Source organism: Melospiza georgiana, chromosome 20 (genome assembly GCF_028018845.1).
Source record: "Melospiza georgiana isolate bMelGeo1 chromosome 20, bMelGeo1.pri, whole genome shotgun sequence".
NCBI classification, from domain to species: Eukaryota; Metazoa; Chordata; class Aves; order Passeriformes; family Passerellidae; genus Melospiza; species Melospiza georgiana.
In genome coordinates this window covers 10,848,028-10,861,997 of record NC_080449.1, presented here as the reverse complement: position 1 = coordinate 10,861,997, position 13,970 = coordinate 10,848,028, and the positions used below count along the sequence as shown (strand labels likewise).

Below are 13,970 nucleotides of genomic sequence, written 5' to 3'. Positions count from 1 at the left end.
AATAAATAATTACCTGGGTTTCTTCTCTGGCCATGCCAGAACCGCCCCTCGTGGCTGCCCATCAACGCGGGTCAGAGAATTCGAACGGTGCCGATGGCCTGAAAAGGTTTTTAATTGGTAATAGTTTAGAAATGGTCTTTAAAGCAGCACTTCTGCCTCATTTAATAGCAAACATAGAAACAGAATCAACTCCTTCCCCAACAGATGGCAGCAGAAAACAGATTTGCTGCAGTTGCCACCAGACACAGTCAAAGCCTGAAAAAAACTAAAATCCATCTATGCTTCTTAAAAGATCTTTAAGATTTACTCAAACTCACTTACTTGTGTTACTGCAGATTAATTCAATTCTGAATTATTTACAGAAATTAACTTATATTTTAATTAATTATTTTATTGCCATTGACAGTCATTGCTTTTTGAAAGGCAAATTCAAGGCAGACTTACCAGGGCTGTCTTCTCCCTGTAAAGATTTTTGCTGCTTTTGCCTCAAAGGCAGCAGTGGATGGGAAGGGCTGAAGGCAGGGCTTCCTCCTTTGCCACTAATTCATAAAGGTAAAAATTCATACTTACTACAAAGAACTTTTCTTTCTATAATCAGAAAAAATATCAAATTGCAAAGTCACATTGGTAAGTTACCCTCGTCCTCTTTAAAACATAGTATCAGGGATTTTTTAGAAGTTCCTTAACAAGAAGTTTTTCACATGTAACAACACAAAAGTAAACTTATTACTTGAAATTAAACTAAGTTTCTAAATGCAGTAGATTTAAGACAACGCTTCTGTAAATAGTAAATTCAAGACAAAGCAAAGGCTGAAATAACTTAGAGGTCACCATGAAATTTATGTCAGCTGAAAACCCTTTTCATTAACCACATCAGATCATGCTGAAGTTTGTTTTCACAGAACCCCAGAATGGTTTGGGTTGGAAGGGACCTTAAAGACCATCCAGTTCCATGGACACCTTGCACAAGAGCAGCTTGCTCAAAGTCCCTGGGCAGCTTTGGAGCCCCTTTGGGGACTCTAAGGTCACCCAGTTTGTGGCAAAACGATAACACTCAGCAGCACAAACCCCAGGTTACCCAAACAGAGGCACACAGAGAAGGTGGAACAAGATGAAGACACACTCACAGGTAGTCAGGATCCTCGGGGTGCAGGTAGTACCTGCTGCAGGCCTCAGGGCCTGCCTGGGCTGGGGGCTGCAGCTCTGCAGGGCTGGGGCTGGCAGGAGTGGCCAGGAAGCTGCGCTTGGTGGCGTTGGAGATGGGCACAGGGGGGCGGCTGCTCTTCTGCTGCATCACTGCCTTGACTGGGCACAGAGGGACAGCATCAGCACCTCTCAGGGCCAGGGAGGAGCAAACAGCACAGGGAGCTCCCACATGGCACAGGGTACAAGGGAAACTGTCTACACTGTAACCTGAAGTACTGGTCTTTATTAAAATATTGGTCTTCTGGTGGGCGTAATGAAAGTTACAAATTAATAGTTAATTAGTGGGTTTAAGGGGGGAAATTGTATGTTCAAAAATTATCTATCCAAAAAATTAGAACTCAAGTGGATCTAGGGCAAATTTCCTTCTACTTTATTGCTTCTCAAAGACCCCCAGCAAGAATAAACCTTGGGGAGAAATAAACCTTCCAAGGAAACACCACCAGGCAACAGTTTCACTGCAATGTAAGTAGTTTCTAAATAACATGCTATCAGTTATCTGTGATTACAAACTTACCATCCTTTATTTCCTGGATATCTCTTGGCTGTACAAAGTCTGGTTTGACATTCTCAAACCACCAGAAGAGTTCTGCAATGAACACCATGACATTAGGCTGAAACAGAAAAAAAAGAAAAATTACGCCTCATGTTAACACAATACTCCTGATTTACCCACATTTTATTGAAAAATCCAACTTTTGTTATGTTTCTTACCTTTAAAACCAAAGGAGCATACAACATGTCCTCCAAGGTGAGGTAAAAGCATTTGTTTAGGTACTCATTTGAGAATTCTCTCAAGAGCTGAATGTTATAGAGGCTGTCTGCAATTGATGTCACCTCCTTCAAACAGATATCTGGGAAGAGGAAAGGGCTGAGTAAGTTCTGGCACTTTCCCAAGGGATCACCCTTCCACCCCCAGCTCACAGAAACACTAAATACAGGAATTCACAGACTCTACAGCAGCACTGGATATTTACTGGCTACCAGTGACATTTCTCTACCTGCTCAGGGCCAGAGGGACAGGAAAAGGAGGAAGAAAACCACAGAGAACAGTATCAGTTCTGCATTCAGTTTTGAATCCACAGGGGATTCTGTCTATCACAGCCACAGAAAAGGTAAACAGGCTACAGAGAACACACATAATGACAAAATACAAAAGCAATTAAAACCAGACATCTTGATTTGCATATAATAAAGGGTTACTCCTAGGATTCACAGTGCTGGTTCCTTCTGAAAACACTCAGGAGCTCTGCAAGGTACAACATATCTGAGAATTTAAAAACCAATACAAAATGTGGATTTGCAGAAGTTAATGCAACAAGGACATTGATTTGTTAAGAAAAAACATTTTCTGGGGAAGAGAACTCAAATTTTGCAATGCTCAAGAGTGACAATTTCTGCAGAATGGGAGAAACTATTTCATAATCTAGATTTTAAAATGCCAAGTTATGCCAAGAAAAAAAAGAGAATTATCAGCTAACACTGGTGGACATGTACTCCATTTTTATGGCATTGAAACCAAGCTCAGTTATTTGAGCAAAGAAAGCCACATCATATAAAACTGGAAAAGAAAGGATTCTTTTGTGGCTCATAATATACAGAACACAGTCTTCTAAATACAGTAAGTAAAAAAATCAATATCCAAGAGAGATTCTTTTTAAAATGCAGATTCCATATGTGACCTGCCTCCAACCTACCATACTCCACTGCCCATTAAATGTGCTGCATTTTAAATTTTTTATGTATTTCTAGTTCAGCTTTCAAAGCCTGAAAGCCTTTTATTCTTTTGATTCCCTCAAAACCTTTATTACATACCATCCAGTTTCATTTGCTCTGGACAATAATAGTGAATCACAGCTAGAAGAGCAGCACCATCACTACCATCCTTCATCAGATCTTCCAGCACAGGGAAATAGGGTAACTGCCTGCTGGAGAGGTGGTCCCTTCTGTAACGCACCTACAGAGAGAAACAAGGGTTCACATCATGCTGAAGAGGCTAAAAGACAAAAAACCCCAAAAAAGCAAAGAAAAAGGAATCTGTGCTAAGCACTGAAAACTCTTTTCGCTGGATCCTTTCTGCCATTCTGCCCCAAGTCAAACCCAGCTGGCAAAGTTGTGCTTTTCTCCCTGTGGAAGCCAATTCTGAAGGAAATGGTGTTTCCCTTTTAATCCTAGAATGGTTTGGGTTGGAAGGGACCTTAAAGATCACCTAACCCAACCCCCTTGCACTGGGGCAGGTTGCTCACCTGCCATTCAGTCTCCTCATGGCCAGGAGCAATCTGTGCTGCTGGATTCCTCACTTCTTTCACACATTTTAAGTTATTATAATCAATTTAACTCAAAATCCTTCCCCACAGATGCATGAATGCAGCAGATCCAAAGAAAGAGACATGGGGAACCACATGAGAACACTTAAAGCTTGGGAGAAACAAAACACAGCAAAAATAATTCTGAGGGGCTGGAGATCTCTCATACCTTACCCACATCCATGGGTTTGCTGCTGTGCCCACAGACAGCAAAGTTCTCTCAGAGGGAACCAGAGCATGGCACATCTGTGTGCAACACAGGTGTTGTGCAAAAATAAAAACTACCTTTTTCAAATAGTCAGAGAGGAGGAGGCCTTGACATCCCCAGCAAAACTCCCCTTGATTTACTAGAGATCAAAATCAAGCTGTGGTGCAAAGCACCCTGCAGCCCTCAGGGAATTTGGAGCTGCCAAAGGCAGTCAGCTGAAGAACAAATCTTGGCATTGCTTCTTGCAAGTTTTGCAAGTTCCAGGGCTGCTGTTTCCTGAGCATCCACACACTATGGGAGGCTGTGTCTAAACTGAGCAGCAAAGCAGGTGGGAAAGCAAAAGCAGAATGCACTGCAGGGCCTGGCAGAAACACCTGGCAGTGCTGGGAAAACACCCCTTGGACACTTCAGGGCACTGAGAGCATTGGCATTGAACAGAATCTCCTGTCTGCTGTGCAGACACACCAATCACACACTGAGTCATCAGAGGAAAGCTGGGTTTTACCAACATCCTACACTTCCCAAGCCAGCCTGGGAAGGCTCTACACACACACACACACTCCTAGGTGTCAGTTTAGGATGGCACAGGCTGTGAAAAAATCTGTTCAGAGCAATGAAGATCCCTTGGAGCAATGAGAACCAGTTTCTTCCCTTTATTTTGCATACGCTACCCCAAGTTTCCCAAGGAACTCAAAGCTATCTCTGCATGCTAATGTTATTTTTTCTGTCCTTTTCCCAGGTGCAAATTGGGTTTTTCCCCAGCCTGGAGCACTGCACAAAGATGGAATGGGATGGGAATCATACTGTACCACACGAGCATATTCCACTGGCTCCAGCATGCAGTGAGATAGGGCATGCATCAGATCAGGCTTACAGAGAGAAACAGTGAGATATAGGATGGTGATTATTCAAACAAGAAACAAATCAAAGGCATCAGCAACATCCATTATGCACTAGCAATGTGGTTGTTAAGTCTGGTAGAAAAAGTGTGCACACCAAGGGAAATTGGTTAGCTTGAAAGGGTCAGCATTTATTCACTTAAAGTAAGCATATTAAAAAAAAAACCTTCAGAAATTCTTTTACAACTTTAATTCCTCCTGTAGTTAAAGTAGATAAAAATATTTCTTTTCCAATAGGCTTAAATGGAATTTAAATCAATGATAGTCAATACCAACAACTAAAATCTGTAAAGATTCCTTGTTTCTTTTGGCTTTGGTAAAAAACCCTACACATTTATCAAAGGGGGTTTTTATGGATTTAATTTTTTTTTCCTCAGCTGTTATTCTCTTAACCCTTCAGTCTTTTACACTGAAAATTCTAAATTCTTCCTTATTTTCTAAGCCAAGTGTTGTGGTTTGTAACCCTCCTGCCCATGCATACAATGAATGACATTTGTATGCAGCAATTGCAGAAACAGTGCTACTGAAATAGAGATTATTCTATTCCAACCAATAAAAAAAAAATCACAAAATAAAAAAGCACAGAATTGAGAGAACCTGGAAACAACTTTGACAGACTGCAAAACCTGCCAGTAAACCATTAAAATCCAAGTGGACTAGAAGCGAGACAACCTTTGTTTACTCCTTCCTTTAATTTCAGATATTTAAAGTTTTGGCTCAAACAAAGGATGAGGAGGCTGCAGTGGGACTGAGCTCCCCGTGGGAGGGCAGAGGGATCATGGGGAGGCTGCCTGATCACACCTGCCTTTTCCAAGTGCTCTGCCCTTTGGAATTAACAACTGAGACAACAGCTCATCTTCCCAGAGAGAAAATGAGTAACACCAGCTCCTGCAAGGGCAGGAGAAAAGGCATCAAAGCTGAGGAAAGCAAAGGAACAAAGGAAAATCTCTGAAATGGAAATAAACCCAGAAAACTCTGACAAAATAAAGCAGGATTTCTATAAGCACAATTTTGTTGGTTTGGGATTTTTTTTAAATTTTATAGTGGAATTGATATTCCAATTTCACACTTCAGCAGAAAGAAAAATGAGTATTTTGTTACAAAGTGCAAACTGCCTTCCCTCCCACTGTGCCAGCTCCAGGCTCCTTAACTGAGCACACAATCCCAGCAAACTGGGCTGGCCCATCTCCTGCCCCACCTCAGAGAACAGCAGTGCTCTGGCTCTGACAGATTCACAAATCTGCAGCACAGCAGGTGCAGGAGCAGTGTAAGAGCATTATTTAAGCACAAACATCTGAGTATCTTAACTATGGGTTCCAAGATTAGGCAGCCCTTTAAGCTGCCCAGCTTTTCTCTCACCTCAGTGTTGTCATCAGCTCCTACTCACACCAAACCCAGTAAATGCAACCATTTCAACTGGTAATTTTCTATTTTTTTTTTTTATTTTTTATTGCTACTCCAGCTCCCTGAGTCCTGCAGTGTGGAAGCAATTTGGAGGTGCTGCAAAGGGAGTATGCTGTGTGCTGTACAGTATGCAAAAAGCACGGCATGGAAACAAAGCCTGATGACCCCAAAGCTCACACAGGTGTTTTTCAGAGAGCAGCTGAGAAGCATTGCAATGGAAGCAAACACTCTGAGAAGTTTAAAAAGCCATGGTTTTGTGGATGACAACTGGTGTAAAAGTAGTTCACTTACAGGTACTAATTTCCAATACCATTTGGAAGGAGACTGCTCAGGAAGCAAGGAAAGGAACGTAGGAATAGGAAAGGAACATCAGCAATGCAAGTTAAAAGCAGTAATACTTAAATGCACTTCAGCAACAAACACTTTCATATTTCAGAGGCCTTGCAGCCTAGAAATTTAGATTTAAAGATACCAAATGAGACACAATAGCCAATAGGGTCAAATAACCTTAGACCACAGATCAGCTTGTAAATTAAGCAGCTCTTTTTTGATGAAGGATATTATTTTCCATAAAAGACACATAAAAAACCTTCACCACTAACATGAAAATTAAAGTGTGCCTTGTTCATAGGTCACACTTCGAGCCCTTTGCCTAGTAATGCCAATTTGAGGGAAGAATATGTTATTTGTAATTTAAGGTTTTATGAAATCACAGATTGGGAGTTCAGATAGATATTATGTTGGAGAAAGACCTATTTGACATTCTCCAGAAATGAAAGTGTGCTATAGTTTGCAATATTAGTGCATTCTAATATAATTTCAAGGGAAAAAGCTGGAAAAAACTACAAACACACACATATAACATTTGAATGCCAAGAGTATCCTTCCTGGACAGAACCTGAATAAGTCCCTAAATACACACTGGAAAAAGAACATGCAAAAAGAACACGCCCCAAAAGAGCTTTCAAAATATATAACATATATTTTGTGCTGTGAAAGCTGAGTCATATTTACCCACAGACAGTTGATACAGGTTATTTTAGTTGAAACAAGTTGTTTTCATCCTACTGAAACTTAAAGGAAAGTCAGGAGATACCAGTGGGCTTCAAGGCAGGGAAGGGCACTGATGACAGAGACAAAACAAAGTGCATGCAGAAAATCTCACTTTTGAGGATTGGAGCCCTCATACCTCCCTGACAAAGAAAATACTGATATTTAAATCCATTCATCATCAACACACAATATCACAACCGAAGACAAATTTGTTTTACCTTTTGATGCCCTGGACTTTCCATTAGTTGTTGTTTTAATTTAATCTCTTTCTCTGTTATCTCTCTCATTTTAAGGTTCACCTAAAAGAGAAAAATGAATTAAAATACAACTGAATATGTTTCCACAAGTGTCCTCCTTGCTTCTGTTACTTTAATAGTAAATTCATGCTACAAACATAAAAAGTTCATAGAAAAGCATGGCACAGCAGTTTTCTAGACCAAATCTCAGTCAGAAGGAGCTGAAATCACAATCCTGGGTTTGCAAGGACATGTTCCCTTTGGAATGTGACTCTTGTCACTCAAAAGAATTAGAGTAACTTAACTGCTGCCCTTGGAAAAATTCCAGCACTTCTGTTAAATGTTCCACCAAGTCAGAGTTAAGTCCATCCTCTTATTTAGCATGAAACAAGGCTTCACCTAAAAAAAAACCCCACCAACCAAAAAAACACCTCATAGCAACTTCTCTGAGAATAAAAAAATCTATTTTTTAAAGTTTTTGTAAGTTAGCTCCTGATTATCTTCTTTATTTTTAAATTTACCAGCTTTATCCTTCCCTAAGAAAAACAAGTAGAAGGGATGCTAGAAAGTAGATACTTGCTAAAGTACAAGGAATGGTAGAAATGCACAAGTAAGAAAGGAAGACACACACCAGAATCCATTTTAAAAATCTGAAAGGTGACAAGAAAAGACAGGCAGGCTTTTCCCAAAGTAAATTTTACCTTGTTAATCCAGAAAACCATGGCATCCTCTAAATCATAGGGCAGTTCTTTTGAGGCACTGAATGTAGAGAAACGCTTGACACTGGCAACCACCTTCTCAATGCTGATCATTTCTACAGTGTAGGCCATCATCAGGGCATCAATCATTGCCATATGAGAACTCTGAAAGAGGAAAACAGAGAGGATTGGAAAATAAAATCCCTTTTAAAAATGGTATGTTCCGACTGTATTTAAACCAAAACATTGCTAAGGTTAACGACCCAGAAATTAAAATAGTAAACGGAGTGAAGAGCTCTTAACTAGCGTTAAATAAAAAGAAGATGATTAGGTGGATTTAATTAAGCGAACCATTTTGATTGGTGCAGAGCCCAGATCAGACTCAGCCACAGGTGTATCATCGCTCTCCATGACGTAAATCCCCTTGCGAGACAGCGCCTGGATCACGGACTGGTGTCCCTGCAGAGCTGCCACCTGGTCCCCCTTGAGGATGAGGCTGCACACGCGGCAGTAGAGCTCGCTGGAGAGCAGCAGCTTGATCACCGGGGGCTTGATGTGCTCCTGCTCGTACTGGTCGATGTAGAACGGGTCCTTCAGCTCCTCCGGGACGTTGTCTGCAAGGGCAGAGAGAGCAGTGACACGGGCTGGTCACCAGGAGTGGGCAGTCCCACGTGGGAGTGGGATTCCCATTTTATTTGGGATTTTCGTGTTAGATCACAGGTTAAAGTGGGTGTCAGATGGACAAGGTTCATCCGTATCTTCACAGCAAAATCCCAAAGCATCCGTGCACAGCGACTGGAGAACTGCAAGGCTACATCACCAACAGGGTCTCTAAACCAAGGCACCAATTTTTTAATGAATTTTGGCAATTCAGAAGGAAAAGACCAAAATATCTGACTAAAACCTTGAACATTTCACAAAACAACCAGCTAGTTATCTATTTTTTGTCAAGAGAATTAATCAAACTCTTGCAGCTTCCAGCTTTTAATAATTCAAGCCTAGGAAGCAAAACCACTCCATTTAGAATAAGCAGGAACTTTAAACCAAGTCTAAAATGGAACTTTTTCTGCCTTGGCCCAATTTCCACAAGTTGTATGAGGATTTTATCAAACTGATCCTAGACCCTGAGTGTAGTAATTCAGAAGAAGCTAAAATTAGCAACACAGAGGGCCTCACCCTTGCACACCACCAGCCATAAACACGTTTTTACTACTCCCAGCACAGCTCAGAGCTGGCAGGAGAGAAAGGCACTAACAACAACCAATATTCCAATCACTCTAAATATGTCCAAGACATCTCAAATCCATCCCTTGCTCTATATCCCAAAATAAATCCTTCTCCTCATCTTGGGTAATCAGCCTGGAAGCTATTGATCTTTATAACAACTGAGCTGGAATAATGAGAGTCTGCAGCTCCAAGAAAAATATTTTCTAGCCTCAAGTGTATTGTCTTAATAGAAGCCTGACATTTCCTAAATTTCAAACATAAAATTCTATTTGATGCTATCCAGTCACTCTGAATATCTTTCCCCAAAGTCACTTAAACAGTTCATTTTAAATACATACATCTATACTTAAAAGAATTATTAATTTGGCAGCATATTTACTTTTCATTCAGCTCATTTCCAGAATAATTAAATTTCCCCATTCCAAGAAACTCCTACCCATACATTAAGCTGCAAAATAAGGCACACAATAATTAATACTGCAGAGCACTTGGTGTTCATGAAGAGGGATGGAGACAGAGTGTTACTGCATGAACCACATCTCACTTAGATAAAAATATGCAGCAAACCAGTGTTGTCTAACAGCTCCAGTCAGTCAGACAGCGCTGGTCCTTTTTCAAAATGGGAAGAAAGTTTAAAAAGCTTTCTGAAATTTTTAAAAATTAAGATAATTATCTTTCCTTTCTCTGACACTGAACGTGACTTTCCACTGAAGGTGGTTGGAGGAGACAAAATAAAACCCACTGGCACCACCTAAGTAGCATTTGTTAACATGGCTGTCCATTTTTAGTGAAACACATAATAAAATCAAATATTTTTAATCTTCTTAACATTAGTCAACCTGACCTAAAATCAAAGGCTGTTGAAAGCTCATTCCAGTTAATGGCCATTCCCATTTCCAGATAGAGAACTTGAGCTTCCATTTCTAAAGAGTGAGGAAAGATGCAAAAATCCAAATGCAAAGCAGCTCATATAATTCAACATTTTAGTTCATCACAAGCAGCTACACCTTTAACAACCAAAGACACGTTGCTTTGTACTAGAATTATTTGTGAAAGGAAATAATACAAGCTCATAAAATATCCATGAGGTTGTACATCTCTGGCAGAGCATGAGCACCACTCCAAAATTTAAAGGCTTTTTTAAAAACAACACAAAAAAAATGCAAATTCCAAAAAGTCTGCAATCTGAAGCATTGGATGAGGGGTTTTGTTCCCACAGCTGCTCTCCACCAGCTCAGGAACTGAGGTGACTGCCTGGAACTGGGCTGGAAGGGTGGACAAAGAGCCCTGAAATCCCTCCTGCCCCTCAGTCTGGATTTTCCTGGGGATTTTCCCTTCTCCACAAGGTAGAGAGACTGGGATTAATGAATAGACTGTACCACAGCAAGGAAAAAGGATTCTCTGCAGCACTGACACGCCCAGCAGGGCAGCAATCCATAGGATTGGGGTCTTCACACACATGACTAACACAGGAGAGGCCATGGGAGCTGAGCCCCCCTGACAGGGGCAGGCAGAGCTCCCACATCAATTTCTGATTAAAGCAGCTCCATTTCAATGATTTTTAAAAGCCTTTTCTAGCACTAAATGGATCTAGTTCTTAGTGAGGAGATTCCATGTCACAGAAATCAATATGTTAAAAAAACCACAAACCCAAACAAACAACCCAGAACACACAAACAAAAAAGAAGAAAAAAATCCCAACTTATATTGTGTCATTCAACCTGCCCAGTCAACAAACCTGGAATCTTTTTCTTTTATACTGAAGACTCCTCTAATTTCATGTTTCTGATCTCCACATAACTGCTTAAGGACTGAATGGATTTGGATTGACCAGGATTAAGGGTAGGGCTGGCTGGGAAGAACTTTTAGTACCAGGATTAATAATTTCACTTCCTACTATCCCAGGAAGTTATTCATCAACATTAATCCTCCCATAATTGCAATTTATTTCACTATAAACACTTGCCCAGGTTTATTTTTCACATTAGGACATAGAACACTTCTGCCTGTCACACATAGGAACAGTCCTGTAGCTGATTTATGTCCTGACTAATGATCCACAAAAAAATTAAGATATAAAAACCACATCAAAGCCTAAGAGTGACAATACTAACTTTACTATTTCAAATTTATTTCATGCTGGACATAGTGACAGGCACAAATAAAAGAGAAATAAATGGCAGGAAAACTTGTAATGAAAACAGGATGCTAAGTAAGTGTACAGTTCTGAGTTGGGAAACTTCCAAATAGAATTGATGTCCTGTACTCAATGCAGCTCTCTCAAAAGGGTTAACACAGAACAGACAAAAAAAGAGCTTTAATTGAGAGGTGTCTTCTATATTTGAAATCTGCATCTGAAAGTGCAACTAGAGACACTGATCTTACCTTTCACACCTGTTAATTATCCTTACCTGCAGCACCCAGGGCTGCTCCTTCTCCAACCCGTTAAAAATGACAAAATTCCCACACTGCCAGGAATCCCAGGAATCCCCTGTCACCTTTAGAACAGCTACACCCCGTCAGATTTACCAGTGCTAATTAAATCACACACCATGGCCACAAAGCAGCCCCTGATATCATGGGTGCCTTTTCTCCTCACTTTTTATGGACCAGAAAAACCAAAGGTGTCACAGGCTTTGTGCTTGTGTCACTACAGAATGTACCAATGCTCTTTTGGAAGAAAATGTCCCAGGCTTTCCAAGCCCCAGTTTCTATCAGCATCTTTTCCAGCACCTTCTTTCCATGACCTATAACTGAACTTGGAGGTTAGAAAAGTTCTGTTCATTAAAAATTGAGTTTTTACACATTTATGCCTTGGATTTTGGAGAAAATCAACACAAAAAATTAACTCCTGAGAAATTAACACCTAAGCTGTAGCTAGAAAAGTTTCTGCTTCAGCAGTTTAACAAATCATACTAAAGGAGATTAAATTAAATCATTTCCTTATATTTTGCTTATAAAAAGCCTCCAATAGAAATTTTTCATTCAGCCATTGTTTTGGTCAGTTCCATGGTATCAATGAGTTCTAGTATCTCAAAAACTGTCAGCTCTGAGTATAAATCTTCAAGTACAAAAAAATCCTTGAGAGGATTACAAAAATAATTCAACTTACAACAACTGTCAGAGACACAATTATTGCCAGACTCCCCTTGCTTCAGGGGAGGGAGCATTTCTTTATCATCTCCCTTACAAAAACCTGTTCAAAGACAAGCACCAGATTGTGACTTGATAAACAAAAATACAGTAATCTGAACAAATTTGACTTATCCCTTGAAGTGAGAGGTGGATCCAGCCCAGATGTTATTTTACCTGCAGAAGCATGAAGAACTGGTTTCACCTGGAAAGGGAGCCAAGCTGTCCTGGTAAACAGCACGGAGCTTATTCACATTCTGAGGAGGATTTCATCAGTATCAGTATCTGTTCCCAGAATTATTCAGTACTGCTGAATGGCCAGGCTGAGCACTAACTCCACCTTCTCAGCACTAAGACCACCAGAATATAAATATTTTGTGTTGGTTCTCATTACAGCACTGAATTTTAAAGCCTGTAAGTGATCTGGAACAGGACACATGAAGATTTACATACAACAGGCAGGAAAACCCCAAGCTAAAGGCTCTGCAAACTGCTGGGAGAGTGACTGCACTTATTACCATATCTTTTGATCAAGGATAAAGCCACAATCCTGGATAAAGCAGAAGAAACAAAATAATAATTATGGGATCCTTCACCCCTGTAAACTTCACACAATAATACTCAGTGTTTATCAAACAGGAGCAATTCAAAAAACAAATGTTTAACTGTTAATATTTACTAAACACAACAGCTTTCTTAAAAGGATTTTTACTATGAGCCTGACAAAAGACAAGCAGGGAATGCAGGGATTTAGGGAATTTAACCCAGGAAACATCCTCACACTGCCTCTACCAGCTGGTAACTGTGGGGAGCTATTACAGCACTGCAAAACCTTGTTTAGCAAGCAAGTTCTACGTATTGAAAGACCAAAAAAACCAAACCTGCATTTCCCCTCCAATGCATTCCATTAGTCCTTGGCTCTCCTGCCTGCACCATGCCAAAGGTTTCAGGCTACTGTCAGCATTAAGTCTGGAAACTATGTAAAGCTCCCAGCCCTGATAAATAAGTAAAACCCATCAGGTCCCTTTTGAAAAATCCCAATTTTGCACATTGTTTTACAGAACCAACAATATCTGCTATGGAAAGGTTGGAACACTGAGACAATTCCATATCATTCAATACCTAAATTTTAATATTACAGCCATGATAATGGAAAACATAATTTCCACACATAAATTAGTGGCACATTAAATCTGCTAAGAAATCAGGATTTTTCGTTGTCATTGTCCATTTTCCCAAGTGGTACCAAATGAAACCACCCTGAGTTTGTTCTTTCCAACTGCTGCTGCTCCAGTGGGGCTGAAGGGCCATGTCCCCTTCCCACTGCTGTGAGGCCTCATTCCTGCCTGGCAATCTGGATCATTCCAACACTGTGGAAAAGTGATCTGCCCATGGAGGGCTTGCCAAGGCCCCCCAGCCCTCCCACACTCACCCTCTGTCAGATGCAGGTCCCCACTCTCAGTGGCAGCTTTGCTCCTCAACCCTGTAAACATCAGGAGTTCCAATTCCCTGAAGTGGCTGCTGGGCTCTCATCAAAGTCTGAGGATGAAAAAAGCTAATTCTGGTCTAATTAAACTCCATTTTCTCAAACCACTGTCTCAGCC

General features: G+C 40.5%; 1 protein-coding gene across 3 annotated transcripts in view; it reads right to left on the bottom strand.

Annotated features, from left to right (window-relative positions):
* Nucleotides 1-13,970, bottom strand: part of CAMSAP1 (calmodulin regulated spectrin associated protein 1) — a 32,839-nt gene that overhangs the window by 7,425 nt on the left and 11,444 nt on the right. For all 3 annotated transcript variants that reach the window (XM_058037945.1, XM_058037946.1, XM_058037947.1), the window contains exons 3-12: nt 8,359-8,621; nt 8,011-8,172; nt 7,292-7,372; nt 6,312-6,344; nt 3,019-3,160; nt 1,918-2,057; nt 1,721-1,817; nt 1,128-1,305; nt 445-539; nt 14-98 (exon numbers count right to left, since the gene is read on the bottom strand). In XM_058037945.1, coding sequence (XP_057893928.1) covers nt 14-98; nt 445-539; nt 1,128-1,305; nt 1,721-1,817; nt 1,918-2,057; nt 3,019-3,160; nt 6,312-6,344; nt 7,292-7,372; nt 8,011-8,172; nt 8,359-8,621 — 1,276 coding nt within the window. The remainder of the gene's footprint in view (nt 1-13; nt 99-444; nt 540-1,127; nt 1,306-1,720; nt 1,818-1,917; nt 2,058-3,018; nt 3,161-6,311; nt 6,345-7,291; nt 7,373-8,010; nt 8,173-8,358; nt 8,622-13,970) is intronic.